This window comes from Neolamprologus brichardi, chromosome 9 (genome assembly GCF_056152115.1).
Source record: "Neolamprologus brichardi isolate AB-2024 chromosome 9, ASM5615211v1, whole genome shotgun sequence".
Lineage (NCBI taxonomy): Eukaryota > Metazoa > Chordata > Actinopteri > Cichliformes > Cichlidae > Neolamprologus > Neolamprologus brichardi.
Genome location: NC_142112.1, coordinates 40810204 through 40825237, shown reverse-complemented (window position 1 = coordinate 40825237; position 15034 = coordinate 40810204). Strand labels below are relative to the sequence as shown.

The 15034-nt window shown below is 50.5% G+C and overlaps 1 protein-coding gene across 1 annotated transcript in view; it reads right to left on the bottom strand.

The window, feature by feature from the left end:
• Positions 1-364: 364 nt before the first annotated feature.
• The window catches only part of LOC102777714 (activin receptor type-2B-like), a 22176-nt gene continuing 7506 nt past the window's right edge, over positions 365-15034 (bottom strand). The window contains exons 2-11 of the mRNA XM_087846704.1: positions 7872-8079; positions 5883-5989; positions 5519-5667; positions 4578-4721; positions 4360-4503; positions 4135-4283; positions 2584-2698; positions 2366-2504; positions 2130-2260; positions 365-1558 (exon numbers count right to left, since the gene is read on the bottom strand). Coding sequence (XP_087702830.1) covers positions 1337-1558; positions 2130-2260; positions 2366-2504; positions 2584-2698; positions 4135-4283; positions 4360-4503; positions 4578-4721; positions 5519-5667; positions 5883-5989; positions 7872-8079 — 1508 coding nt within the window. The 3' untranslated portion in view covers positions 365-1336. The remainder of the gene's footprint in view (positions 1559-2129; positions 2261-2365; positions 2505-2583; positions 2699-4134; positions 4284-4359; positions 4504-4577; positions 4722-5518; positions 5668-5882; positions 5990-7871; positions 8080-15034) is intronic.

Below are 15034 nucleotides of genomic sequence, written 5' to 3'. Positions count from 1 at the left end.
ACACAGACACACACACACACACACACACACACACCTAGACACACACACACACACACACAGACACACACACACAGACACAGACACACACACACACACAGACACACACACAGACACACACACACACACAGACACACACACAGGCTCACACACACACACACACACAGATACACACACACAGGCTCACACACACACACACACACAGATACACACACACACACACACACACACAGACACACACACACACAGACACACACACACACACACACACAGACACACACACAGACACACACAGACACACACACAGACACACACACAGACACACAGACACACACACACACAGACACACACAGACACACACACACACAGACACACACACACACACACACACAGACACACACACACACAGACACACACACACACAGACACACACACACACACACACACAGACACACACACACACACACACACACAGACACACACAGACACACACACACACACACACACACACACACACACAGACACACACAGACCTGAATCCATGCATCATTCACCTGTAGTCATGATTACCTGAGAAATTATTTCCAAACCAACCAAAATGCTGTGGTTGAGCGCAGTCAGCCAATCACATCTCTGCAATGCGAGGCCAACCAATCACAGTCTCTCAGCCTTCACCCCCAGGCGAGAAGACTGAGACACGAAACACGGGAGAACGGAAACCGCCACACTGGAAACAAACAGGCCCTTTTCCCGCCTGACATCACTTCCTGTTTCCGTCCGTTTTGGATGCAACCCGTTGGATTTAAAGATGCGAACAGCGACGTGTTGTCGCAGGAGACCGATAAAAACTAAAGTCCAGGTAAAGTAGTGAAGCGGTCGCTGTGGGTGTGTGTTTGCTGTGTAACAGTCTCGGGCTCCTCTGTGGGTTTTGCAGCAATGTAGTCGCCTGGTGACAGGTGGTTGCTAGGTGACGCTGTTGTCAGGTGGGTAGATATGATCCAGATGTGAGTAGAAGACCGCAGAGGCAGGAATGAGCGAGGAAAACGGTAAAAAATGAGCGAATAAAAACGGTCGCTGAGGTACCTGGAGATCGGAGCATTCACTGAGTCGGACCCTGAATGCGTTTTCTCATAAAACACGCCTGGTTAAAAAGACACGAATGAGTCCCACTGAGAGGAAAACTTAGGAACAACGAGGTGTGCTGGTACCCCGTCCCGAAGGACGAGAGGGAATCACAAAGAGTCCAAAAGAAGTCCAGAGAATAAAATAGCAGCTGCTCTCACGCCCGAAATCCCACTGAGGAGCGATGGCGTGGTGTGTGCACCTCGTTTCCTTCGCCTCATATACTGGAGTCTTTGGGTGGCAGGTCCACGTTAGTTACCATGGGAACAGGTGCGACAGAGGAACCCAGCAGGGTGTTGTTTTCGGAGGTAGGTGGGACGATGGTGGCGGTGAGGCGGCGGATCTGGGCGATTCTCTCCTCCACGCAGCCGGCCGACAGGCGAGCCTCGGCGTCGTGATCCCAGCACTCCTCGACCGACTCACAGATCTGAGCTAGACCCTGCAGAGAGCAGCACATGGGGGGAGGCGGGGTTAGAAGAAGGTGACGCAGTGGACTGCAACACAACGAGGCCTTCGTCAAACACAGGGCGCTGTTATTGTAAAGGATGACATCATCAGCATAAACGTGCACACACGTTACACAACAACCCTGCTGTGGATCCCTACAGCTCTGTCACATAACTGTGGCATCTTTACCTGAAAACACCTCCACACACCTGCCCTGAAGTGACGCTCTGAGTCCTGCAGGTCCACATGATTTATAGAAGGTGTCCCTCAGGGATCCATGCTAGGCCCACTCATGTTTACATGGAAACTTCACAGCTCAGCACAGGACACTTTTATACTGATGATACCGTCCTTTATGTTTACATATACACGAACACATCTCTGCTTAAATACAACTTCTAAGACAAGGAAGTCTTTTTCCTCCACAGGGAAACGTTTCCCTCTAATACTGCTCAGTCTTACAGTACAAAACACCTGAAAGTAAAGGGGCTGATGAAGGAAGGTGTCCCTCAGGGATCCAGATCTGGCCCCCTGATGTTTCATGGACTGAGGTTCAGACTCACGCTGTGTTTGAGCCACGGCTCTCTGATGGTTGGTCTCATCTTCTTGTGGACCACGACTTCCTGCAGGTCCTCCAGTGATGGATGCTGACCAACCTCCTCCTCGAACGGCAGCATGTACTCATCCACCGGACCTGAACACACCACATATTAAAGATGGGCGGAACCAACATCCGCTCCTGAGACGTCAGGTAAGCCCTCGCTGTGCTGTTAAGGTGTGGTTCGAGTGTGTGTGTTACCGTCTGCAGCCTTGCAGCGGGACACCAGCTCCCACAGCACCAGGCCCATGGCGTACATGTCGATCCGGAGGAAGGCGTCTCTCTGGAAGTTGATGGCTCCTTCTAAGACCTCGGGGGCCATGTAGCGCCTGGTGCCCACCTGCACACACAGACACACACACGAGTGAGCGACGCGGCGACGCTCGTCTCCTCGGCCGCCTGCGGTCAGACCAGCTTACCTGTCCATGCGTCTCTCCCGGCGGTTTCCCTGGCTCGAAGCAAACGGCGAGGCCGAAGTCTCCGATCACCGCCGTGAGGTCCGAGCGCAGCATGATGTTCTTACTCTTCAAATCCCTGAGAGAGTGAGACATGATCAAACGTGGCCGCCGTTACCTGTCTGACCCCGCCCACAGTCCTGCTCCTCATCGATCTACTGTGTTATTCAACTACAGCTCCCATGATGCTTTTAGCTGCTGCCTACAGCACTCTGATATCTGTGGTGTCAACATGTACTACTATATGCATGTAGTAGTACATGTAGTAGCTTTCATCAGGCCGTGCAGGTCGTGATTCAGCCCCAGCAAACACCGAGCTCTACACTTCCTGCTAACCTGCTGCTGCATGTTGACTGTGAGTCTCTGTATGTGTTCACTGTGGAGCTGAGCAGCGTGTTAGCAGCTTGTTAGCAGCTCGTTAGCAGTGTGTGAGCAGCGTGTTAGCAGTGTGTGAGCAGCTCGTTAGCAGCTCGTTAGCAGCGTGTGAGCAGCGTGTTAGCAGTGTGTTAGCAGCGTGTTAGCAGTGTGTTAGCAGCGTGTTAGCAGCATGTTAGCAGTGTGTTAGCAGCGTGTTAGCAGCGTGTTAGCAGCGTGTGAGCAGTGTGTTAGCAGCGTGTTAGCAGTGTGTTAGCAGTGTGTTAGCAGCGTGTGAGCAGCGTGTGAGCAGCGTGTTAGCAGCTCGTTAGCAGCTCGTTAGCAGCGTGTGAGCAGCGTGTGAGCAGCGTGTGAGCAGCGTGTGAGCAGCTCGTTAGCAGCGTGTTAGCAGCGTGTGAGCAGCGTGTGAGCAGCGTGTGAGCAGCGTGTGAGCAGCGTGTTAGCAGCGTGTGAGCAGCGTGTTAGCAGCGTGTGAGCAGCGTGTGAGCAGCGTGTTAGCAGCGTGTTAGTAGCGTGTGAGCAGCGTGTGAGCAACGTGTTAGCAGCGTGTGAGCAGCGTTCGAGCAACGTGTTAGCAGCGTGTGAGCAGCGTGTGAGCAGCGTTCGAGCAGCGTGTGAGCAACGTGTTAGCAGCTTGTGAGCAGTGTGTTAGCAGCTCGTTAGCAGCATGTTAGCAGTGTGTGAGCAGCGTGTGAGCAGCGTTCGAGCAACGTGTTAGCAGCGTGTGAGCAGCGTTCGAGCAGCAAGTGAGCAACGTGTTAGCAGCTCGTGAGCAGTGTGTTAGCAGCGTGTTAGCAGCTCGTGAGCAGTGTGTTAGCAGCGTGTTAGCAGCTCGTGAACAGCGTTCGAGCAGCGTGTGAGCAGTGTGTTAGCAGCTCGTGAGCAGCGTGTTAGCAGCGTGTTAGCAGCTCGTGAGCAGCGTGTTAGCAGCATGTTAGCAGCATGTGAGCAGTGTGTGAACAGCGTTCGAGCAGCGTGTGAGCAACGTGTACATAAGCGATCTCTGAGATCCTGAAGTAAAAACGAGCAGCGTGAACTGTCCTCTAACGCTGACTCACAGCTCCACCGTGTGGCAGCAGCTCGTCACTGCAGACTAGGGTTTCCTGTCTGATCTGTAGGCGTGGGGGTTTGTGGGGAGACCTGTGGGCGATGGCCGGTTTGGGACCCTCTCCCTTCTGTTGGGGGACGTCTTCGTGGAGGTACGCCAGGCCGCACGCCGTCGTCTCAGCTATGTGGCACAGCTCGGACCAGCTGATCGTGTTTCCCTTCAGGAAGCCCGACAGCGAGCCCTGCAGAGACAAACATCAGGAGATCGACCCCACGCCCCCGGGAGTTTCTGACCCCCCCTCGGCCCCCCTTCCTCACCCTCTCGTGGAACTCTGTGATGAGCCACAGCTCGGCCTCGGGGTGGCTCCCTCGTTTCTCTGCGGCGATGAACCTCAGGATGTTCTCGTGCCTCATGCCCGGCGTCATGAACACGTCCCTCTCGGTCTCCCAGGAGTCCTTATTCTGCAAGGAGGAGGAGGTGAGGAAGGGTTGGGAGTCAGGACGGCTGCCCTGACGCTCGGAGCAAACACCGGTACCTGCATGGGGAAGATCTTCACGGCCATGTGTTCGTTCATCATCTGAGCCTTCCAGACGCAGCCGAAGCGCCCCCTGGCTTTCACCTCCAGCAGCTGCAGAGGCTTCAGCCCCAGCAGGGGGGAGGAAGGAGGTGGACCAGGATCCTGGAGGAGAGGAAAGGAGAGTGGGGGAGGGCATCACTGTGACACATTTATAGACAGGAACATGACAGAAGCCCCTCCCATGTCAGAATTAATGTGACCCCTGAATCCTCCCTTAGTTATGCTGCAGTAGGCGTAGGCTGCCGGGGATTCCCATGATGCACTGGGTGTTTCTTCTTCACTCACTATGTGTTAACAGACCTCTCTGCATTGAATCATATCTGTTATTAACCTCTGTCTCTCTTCCACAGCATGTCTTTATCCTGTCTTCCTTCTCTCACCCCAACCAATCACAGCAGATGGCCCCGCCCCTCCCTGAGCCTGGTTCTGCTGGAGGTTTCTTCCTGTTAAAAGGGAGTTTTTCCTTCCCGCTGTCGCCAAAGTGCTCATAGGGGGTCATATGACTGTTGGGTTTTCTCTGTATCTATTATTGTGTGATCTACTGTACAATATAAAGCGCCTCGAGGTGACTGCTGTTGTGATTTGTTGCTGTGTAAATAAAAACTGAACCACAGGTGAGAGTGTTGTCAATACACGGGCCACCTGTTCAGGTGTATCCCGCCTCTCGCCCTATCAGACCGATTGGCCGTGTTTTACAGTTGTATTCAATATGAGGAACCACGGTGTGGTGACAAACCCTCGTTTGAGATGTTTCCTGCTGCAGTGCCTGCAGACCACCAGCAGATGGCGCCGTCTCAGCATTGCAGAGTCAAACTGACGTCATCAGCTCCGGTCTGCAGGGCAAAGTAACCGAGTACTTCTACTCGTTTCATCAAGAGGTAAGAGTGTTTGAGGCTCACCTCGGCAATGTCCACGTGTCCATACGGAGGTTTGCGGTGTTGGTACATCCAGACGGTGGTGAGCAGAGCGACAGACAGCATGGTGACGGGCAGCAGGCAGTAAATCATCACGTTTAACACACCCACGCTGGGGGGCGGGGCCTTGATCACTGACACACACACAGAAAGACTGCATTTACATTTAAAAGGACTTTACCAGCGCTGCGTTACCATGGTAACTTTGGAAACCTGCCGACGGGTTTCAGTATATCAAGACTGTACATAAAAGATGGAGGAGGCGCCCATGACACCACCTGTTGAAGTCACGACCTCATGAAGCACAAACAATGATACGAGGAGAACGGACCAATCAGATGGCACTCACGTGGCACGGAGATGTCCGGCAGGTGGGTGAAGCGCTCGTTGCAGAAGTTTCCTTCACAGCAGCAGAAGAAGACCTGCGGACTCTCCTCGGTGGCCACGCACTCCTGCCTGAGAGAGAGAGACAGGAAATGACATCACACACGGTAACACTCTGACACCAACACGTCGAGCACGCCGCGCATCAGACTCGACGTCTGTAGGAACAACTCTGTCCAATCAGCAGCCTCGATTGGGTCTCTGACACGGCTGAGGGTGGGCACTTATGAAGAGGTCGGAGGTTATTAATGTTTTTGGAGTTATGATGATTCTGTTTGTGATTATGACGGTATCCTGTTGACTGTGGGAGAGAGAGAGTCCAGAGTTTGTGTGTTACTGTTAAAAGAGGAACAAATATAGGAGCTGGGACCAGGAGGACGTCAGTCAGTGGCGGACAGATCAGCAGGTAATGACAGGGCGGTGTGCGGGAGTGCTGTACGCCAAATGCCAAATTGGCGTCCCCGGGCATTGAGGTGGAGCCCGTCTGCCCCAAAAAGATGCCTCTTCTCCCAGAAGGCATCAAATTTGTTTATAAAACCCACACCGAGGGAGACACAGGCAGAGGAAAGCCAGGTGTTAAGGCTGAGCTGAAACGGCCTATCCCTCTGCCGCAGGTGGCACGTCATTATGCGGCTGCAAGTAGGGGTGGGCCGCGAGGTTGAGACCCAGACATCAGATTAATGCGTGTTTGGTTTGGGAATCACCAACAATAGGGAGAGCACAGCCTAACGTATGAAACAGGAAAAGACCGCCGTGTAATCCATTTATTTCAACAAAGTAACTGTATTCTGATTACCACCTTTTTAAATGGTAACTGTAACGGAATACAGTTACTCATATTTTGTATTTTGCATGTATTCCATTACTCCCAACACTGTCAGGGATAAAGTGGCGTTCCACCCCCGTGACCGCGTGGTCTGCAGCACACAGTACACCCAGGTATGAGGACGCAGCCCCCCCAGCATGCTGCCCTGTTTTAAATCCCACAGAGGAGTCAACGATCACCAAGGTTATTATCGCTAACGAAAACTAACGAAATAACGAAAACTAGAAGTGAAAAAACATTTTCGTTAACGGAAATAAAAACAAAAACAAAAAAAGGAAAACTAACTAAAACTATAATGAGTGTTCACAAAACTAACTAAAATTAACTGAATTTATAGCAACAATGTGTTTAGTTTTCATTGATGTGTGCGTGTCATACAAGAGTCAAGGGTGGAAATGAAGTTTAGTTTCCAGATTTTTTTCTTGCTGTGTCTCATTATGCCAGCAGGTGGCAGCACGTTAGTCGAGTCGTCTGTGTCGCTGCTCCGTCCACGCGCAGAATCATGTCAGGAAAAGTCGGGAGCCAGAGTCCAATTTGGGATTACTTTGAATATGACTGTGTTTTGGATAAAGCAAGTGTCTTGTAGTGGAAACAGACAAATTATGAGGGACATTTCTAAAGGGAAAAAATCCCACAAACCTTAAAGTGCACTTGAAAAGCTCACACAAGAAAGCTAACCTAGCTTAGCTTGAGAAGGTAAGGGAGCACACTCAACCCTCATCCCCAGAAAACAGAAGCTAACCCCAGGCAAGGCAGCGTGATGCATCCCGAGACAACAGGACTGGGATATCTACACAACTGTGTGAGTCAATTACCTTCAAAACGTTTATCAATTCACTTGAACCACAATTACAGAACAGACTGACTGTCATAGGTTTGTTTACATGTATTTACAGGACTTCAGTCATTGTCTGCCTGACAACATGAAACACATTCAGGTGACTGTGGTTTGGATCAAAGCAGATCCTGGATCAGCTCAGTGAAGAAGCGTGACAGCATGGATCACACCGTGGTCGCTGCGTAATGATTGGCTGGAGGAGCTCAGACGCCATTTATGTTGTTTGAAGGCAAGGTGTGAGTGTGAGTGTGTGTGTGAGTGTGTGAGTGTGTGTGTGTGTGTGTGTGTACCGGTCGTAGCAGTTGAAGTCGTCCAGCCAGCATCCCTTCTTCACCAGCTCGATGGAGCCCGAGTTGTTCCTCCAGGAGGCGTAGCAGTGCGAGCGTTTGTCCTGCTCGTCCTCGCAGCGCTCCACGCCGCTCTGGTTCGTCTTCTCGGCCTCGTAGTTCACGTTGTAGTACACACACTCCCTGGTGTCGGCAGTCCCGTGGCTCAGCCCTGCAGCACACACACAGGAAATGCTTTCATGGTGCGTCACAAAGCGTCCTCCAGCTGAGTCCTCCACACTCGTCTCATTAAAGCACAGAGAAGAAGAGCGGAGCACCAATAAGGAGCTGGAGCGCCTGCTGCTGGCGAGCTCAGACCAGGGGCGGATCCTTTTTTCCAAACACATATGCAGGTGGTTACATGTAGTTAAGATGATTCAAATGCAGCACGTACAGCGTGGGAATGGTTGGTGATATTAAAGTGCTGTTTGTGGCACATTAGTATATGTGAGGGGGCAAACTCCTCAAGATGGGTGGTGACCATGGTGACCATTTAGAAGTCGGCCATCTTGGATACAACTTTTGTTTTTCCAATAGGAAGAGGGTCATGTGACACATCAAACTTATTGGTAATGTCACAAGAAAAACAATGGTGTGCTTGGTTTCAACGTAACTTTATTGTTTCATGAGTTATTTACAAGTTTCTGACCACAAAATGTGTTCAATGTGCTGCCCATTGTGTTGGATTGTCAACCCTCTTCTCCCACTCTTCACACACTGATAGCAACACCGCAGGAGAAATGCCAGCACAGGCATCCAGGTGCTGCACATCTCGTATCTTCACACCGTAGACAACTGCACCAAACACGCCCCGCCACATACCTGCATCGCCCGCTTCACCCCCATCCGCGAGCAGGCGAGGGAGTCGGCCCCGACCATCGGCGCCCCACGCCCCGGCCCAGCCACAGGGAAGTGTCCACTCTGGTGGCCACCCATGTGTTTACATTGTTTTGTGCCATTAATTAGTGTCCTCACTGACACACAAAACGAGTACACAACAGACTAACTACACACTCCACGCTAAACGTCACAAATCTCCCACATATAAAACCTCTCTCACTCGCTCGCCCCGTCTCGCCGCCGTCACCGTCACTCCCAAAACGTTCCCGTCTTCCTACAAACAAAATCCCACCTGTTGACTTTTTTAAAAATTGGTCAACATGGTAATTTTTCCACCGACAGGAAAGAGGCGACTTTTTCCTTTCTTTACTGTTTTCACGCTTTAAAAAAACAAAAACAAACACGTGACGACAGTATTTAGCAAAGAAAAGCACGGCTTATATTTTATATATCATCATAACTCTGATTTACTGGCCTGTAATTAAAATTTAAAAACTTTGAAGTCTGAACTTTCAGTGTGGCTGAAACAGAGACTCAGCAGCTGCAGCTTGTTGCTGTCAGCTGACATCAGTCATGTGATTTGCAGGTGCAGCGTGTCGACCACAGAGGGTTAACAACACTCACCTTCCTCCATTTCCACAGTGTAACATCCACCCACCTGTGTGAAATCTGAAGTTCCCATGGTGTTGTTCAAAATGTGCTCTGGCACGATCATAAGCATCGCTTGGGTCCTGCTATGGGCTGAACCATTAGTTACTGGTGCAGGGGGACACTATGCAATATATTCAGGTTTAGCATTTATATTCACTGTAACAGGGCTCAAACTGTTAATCTTATTTTAATAAACAACACTGTCACATGCACACGCCACCCGGCTCAGACTGACAGACACACTGGAGTCGGAGCTGCTGAGGTCCTGCATGAGGACGTGAACCAGAGCTGCCGTGCAAACAGCCGAGGACCGCAGGAGAGCAGAGCTTCAGCTCACGGCGTCTGCACAGACATCACAGCTCCGTCGTTATCAGCCATCGCACGGTCACAGAGCTCGAGAGCAAGCCCAGAGCACACCATCAACACGTGTTCTTAGCTGTGATTGGACGATACATCAAACACTTCCTGTGCTCACAGCATGAAGCCACAAACCGCAGCGGCCGTCCCGCTGAGCGCTCCAACCATCTCCTCTGCTCCTCTTTCCTAAACCTTCAAGTTTTTCATTTTTTCTTTGTTTGCTTTTCTTTTTTCTCTCCCTCTCTTTCTCCCTGTCCTATCCCCAGTCATGTCTGTCCCATCTGTGACAACTGAAAATAAAATAAATACATAATTATAATAAAGGTCAATCAAACGGACCAACATGACCACGATGATCCACTTGGCTTCTTTCTTGGCCTTCAGACAACAATTCTGACGGCTAAAGATCCAAACGGGACAACAGCAGGATCTCCGTGGTAACCCTGCTGATGTCACAGTCAGTCACAGCTTCAATCTCAGTGTGCCCTAAACACACTGTAAATAAAAGATGGTCGTAGCCACCGTGACCCCACCCACTCTGAATCCTTCACAGCGTTTCAGCCGTGCTCTTGTTTCAGAGCCCGAGCAGGTGGAGTACACACACAGACACACACAGACACACACACAGACACACAGACACACACACACACACCTACACACACACACAGACACACACACACACACTCACACACACACACCTGCTGATCAGTAACATCCAATCAAAATCCTAGAATTTCTGGAGCTCCACCTTCTCGGGCACTCTGTTGCTACAGTGACCTCACAGCAGCCCTATTATTGGTCGCATGATGTCATTAGAAGTGCAGGTGCAGAGGTCCAGCTCAGCCGCTCACGCTGACGCAGCTCTAACTGTTTGTGAGTTTTAATGTTGGCGTGAGGAGCAGCAGGCGGAGCTTCACGTGTTTGTCGTAAATCCTACAGTCTCCTCACAAAGAGCTGCAGGGAGGAAAGAGGCGATCCTGTGTGATGGATGAGCGATCTTACTGTGGTGATCGGGAATAAACCTGCCGCACTGCATTATGGGACAGAAAGCAGCTGAGAGTACTGCAATAGTAGGACTTTAGCAGTAATGTTTGCAGGAAAGTACTACGACTGAACCATCATCAGTATTCTGCAGGTCGACCTCGGTTACCATGGAGACCTGTGTGCTGATGTCACTGTGTGTGTCATCTGACATTTACTCAGACGACCAGTTAAACTGGAGCAGCGAGTTACAAAGTTCACACAAACACACCTTTGAAACAACCACTGAGCTGCTGCACTTGTTCTCCATGTACTGAAGCTAAATCACATCTAATAAAATCAAGCTGACGTTTGAACTTTGACCTGAGCACAAACATCAGGGTTCATTTTCCCACTGTTAGTCAAACCCAGGACTTTGAGCTCTGCCTCAGAGGCCGCCTAAGCTTTCAGCACGAGACCCTGTGTGCCACAGGTGCAGCAGGCGTGCTAGCTTAGAAACAGCTGTCGCTTTCATCATAATATCACAAAAACACAAAACATGAACATTTCCTTTTTACAAGTCGGCCCCGGAGCATCCCAGCAGCTTTCAAACGTACAGCAGGAGTGTGAGCGGCGCCATCAGGATCTGTGTGGACGGATACACTCGGGGATCTACTCCTAATGTCTGCTCACAGTCGTTTACACACACACTCTGATGTCAGGTGACAGCAGGTTTATGGTCACAGAGCAGAGCGGTGATAACGCCGCCCATCCTCGCTGCGTTCTCATGACCTTGGTGACAGCGGCACAGACGTTGCGGCGAGCACGCCGATGCTCACGTCACGAAGCGGGATCAGCGACAGCTGCAGCATTGTTATGTGTGAGCGCAGCACGGACTCGAACCCTTCCAGCTGCACCGTCGTGCACATTAACATTTGTGTGCCGCATACGTGTGAAAGTGCGTGACCTCTGACCTCCGGAGTCTCCAGATGACACGCATGCAGACGTGAGCCAACTGCGAATGGCTCGACTGTGTGAGCGCGCCGCTTTCTAATGCAAAGTGAGCTCATAGCAGCTATTAGAGCCTTTGTAAACTCCAGACACCAGGGGTCAGAGGTCACGCTCTCATATGCAAACAAGCACATATATGCACCAGCACACACACACACACGGGCATCTGGCAGACCAATTATGTGCGTGCATATGTTAGTGTGATGATAGGGCAGCATATAAGATGCAAAGTCATGGGAACTAATCACACACACACACACACACACACAGTTTCAGACCTAAATGACCCAAACAAGGTGAGGACACGCCTCCTCCCGACCACTGACTGCCTTTGCTGATGTCTTGTAGCAGGGCCGGGTGCTACGAGGCTATCTCTGACTTCTGCTAATGTAGCTGTGTTTCCTGCATCTATCGTTCAGACTCCAGGACAACGAGCGTATGTGCACGGCGTTCCCACGAGAGCGCACAGATGGACGCTGGTCTAACGAGTGACCAACACAGAACAAAGTGCGAGCACATAAAGATCAGACAGCAGCAGAGGATGGAGCTACAGCTGGAGTGAAGCTGACTCGTTCACCACGTCAGCGTCCTCAAACACACACGAAGCTGGACTTCTGTGGAGCTTTTTACATCCTGTTTATGTGGTTTTCAAAACGATCCCTGATGCTGGATCAAGTACTTTGAATTGAGTTGAGTTTTTGGAGCTTATTTAAACATATGGTATATATATATGTCACGGCCTTTTATGTTCACCAAAAAAGTCCCAGAAAAGGCCGTGGGTGGCAACGGGAGGTTTGTTTTAGAACGCACTTCTGACTCCATGGTTTAAAAATCATATGTCGTTTATTTCGTGGAAAATCAAAAATCAACCAAATAACTTCTTACAACTTAAAATTAAACTAAAGTTAACTTAATTTGCTTTAACAACTTCAAAAGTGGTCAAAAAATCATTTTCTAACCCTCCCATCAGACATTTGGCAAACAAAAGCCATCCTCACCACACCCCTCCAGGTGCTCTTAATCCCCTGATTAATGGGAGGGTCCATGAGCCAATAAACCAATCACTTTCCAGAAACTTTTCCAATAAAATGAATTACAGATTTACATAACAAACTAGGTCAGAATATTCTTACAACTTTAAAGAAAAAACAAAAATACAAATTGCGTTTTATAAACATTCAACAAAAACACAACATCTCACATCACCAGCGCCAACAACCATGACATGCTGCAGTGATGAGGGGAATCTGTGAGTGATCGAGGGACAAGTGACCAGTAAAGTAAATAATAACATAAATAATGAACTCGGCCCACCGTCCACCCCGACCTCCTCCTGCAGCGCTTCACTGGCCAATCAGACAAACTTTCTGCTTTGACAAATGTTGCAGCACCAGTGGCTCGTGAGCGTGCACGAGGCCCAGCATGCACGCTCATGTGTCGACAGCCGATGGCCCATCTGATCTGGGGAGGACGACCTGCACCAGAGCCTGAGGGACGTCCAGACAACATCTGTCTCCGTCACCTCTGGGAGGAGACGGGATCCCCACCTCCCACCACCACCCCTCCTCCATGTTCTCACGGGAGAGGCATCCCCTGAGTGAGGGGGGAGGGGTCGTCTGTCCCCAGGGAGCAATCGGTTTTTCAATGACCCCCCATCTGTCACAACAAGGCTCCAAACTTTGCAGCCCCCCAAAAACAAAGCAGACGACAACCTGGTTTCCACTGACGTGAATCCACACCACGGGCCACGAGGGCGCCGCGCTCTGATTGGTTAGTTTGACTCATGTGAGACACGTCCTCGCTCGCCGTGTAAAGTGTCCTGGACCCCATTGTTGACCTGTGTGCTTTGGGCCCCACAGCTCAGGGTAGACCAAGACACACACACACACACACACAGTGTGTACTCAGAGTCCACAGGTACTCTGATGTCCGCTGCTCGTGATTGGCCGATTGGTCCTGCTTGGCACCCTGTGAGGTCAGACGGTGTCAAGAGTCAGACCGAGGGTCGTCGTGTTGTGAGGCGGTCAGCGAGAGGTCACAGCTCTGTGACATCATCGTGGATGGAAGCGTGGAGCTGCGAGCGCCGTCCTCACTGACGTGTTACTTCCTGTTTGTACAGCACGGGTTCAGACACTGCAGGCTGAGCTCAGCTGGCAACAGTGGGAGGAAGAACGCCCCTTTAACAGGAAGAGACGTCCCACAGAGGCAGAGCTGGGGCGCCCATCTCCTGGGAATAAAAGGCGGAGCAGAGCGAAGCCTGTTGCCCGTCTGTGGTCACCAATGCCCACGCCTGGGACACGTTTGTTGGCGTCGCACCTTCAAGCGCCAGAGCGTGAAGCAAACACGTTAGCTTCATGAAACCAAACCACTGACCCTCTACACCCACCAGCCTAAAGCTCCGCCTCTGAGACCTGATAGGCCTTCCATCACCAAGATCAACGTAAACTGGACATGTCTGTGCTGTTTTTAATGATGTTATGTGACCCACAATGAGGTCACTGTACGAACAGAGCATCCAGAAGGCGGATGTTGCTCATCAGCAGGGACGTGAGTGTCAGCTGATCGTGTCTGTGGGTTAACGATGGTGCTGATTAACGAGCCGCTAACACAGCGCCGAGTCAGCGCTCTCACACGCTGGCTGCTTGGATCATGTGACTCTGCTCTGATTGCAGCGTCCATGTTTCACCGCTCTGATAGACGACCTGCTTTCTCAGATCAATGCAGGTGCAACAATTAAGTTTAACATCCAGGCATCCATGAAAACAGAATTTATTAAATTTAACAGAGTTAGAAGTTAGCAGGAAGTTAGCAGGAAGTTAGCTCGCTAGCTTCCACCTAAACATGATGTAGCATGTTCTGACTGAGAGATTTCTGAAAATATTCAAACGTACAGCTCTGTTATCACTTCCAACATAAATGAAGACAGAAAACTAAACAGCAGTGATGTTTGTAGGGTTACTGAAGTTGGGCTACCTGGTAGATAATGATGTGCTACGTGATCGCTAGCTACACAGCTATGTTAGCATAAACACAGTGAAACTGGAGGATGAACCTTTTTCCACTCTATAAAAGTTAACATGAGGGTTCCTGATGGTTCGGAACAAATGCAATCGCATGGCAGGATGCTGTAAACGGACCAAACTTCAGTCAGGAGAACAACTGAGATAATCCATCCACATTTGCTATGACTGTCGCCGCATAATTTGCAGATGATGCGGTTTACAGCCGCTGCGATGCTTTCGACCAAAACAGGTGCAGCTTGATGACACCATCAACATGTGCTACTGCGGTAGAGCGGAATAGTCAAA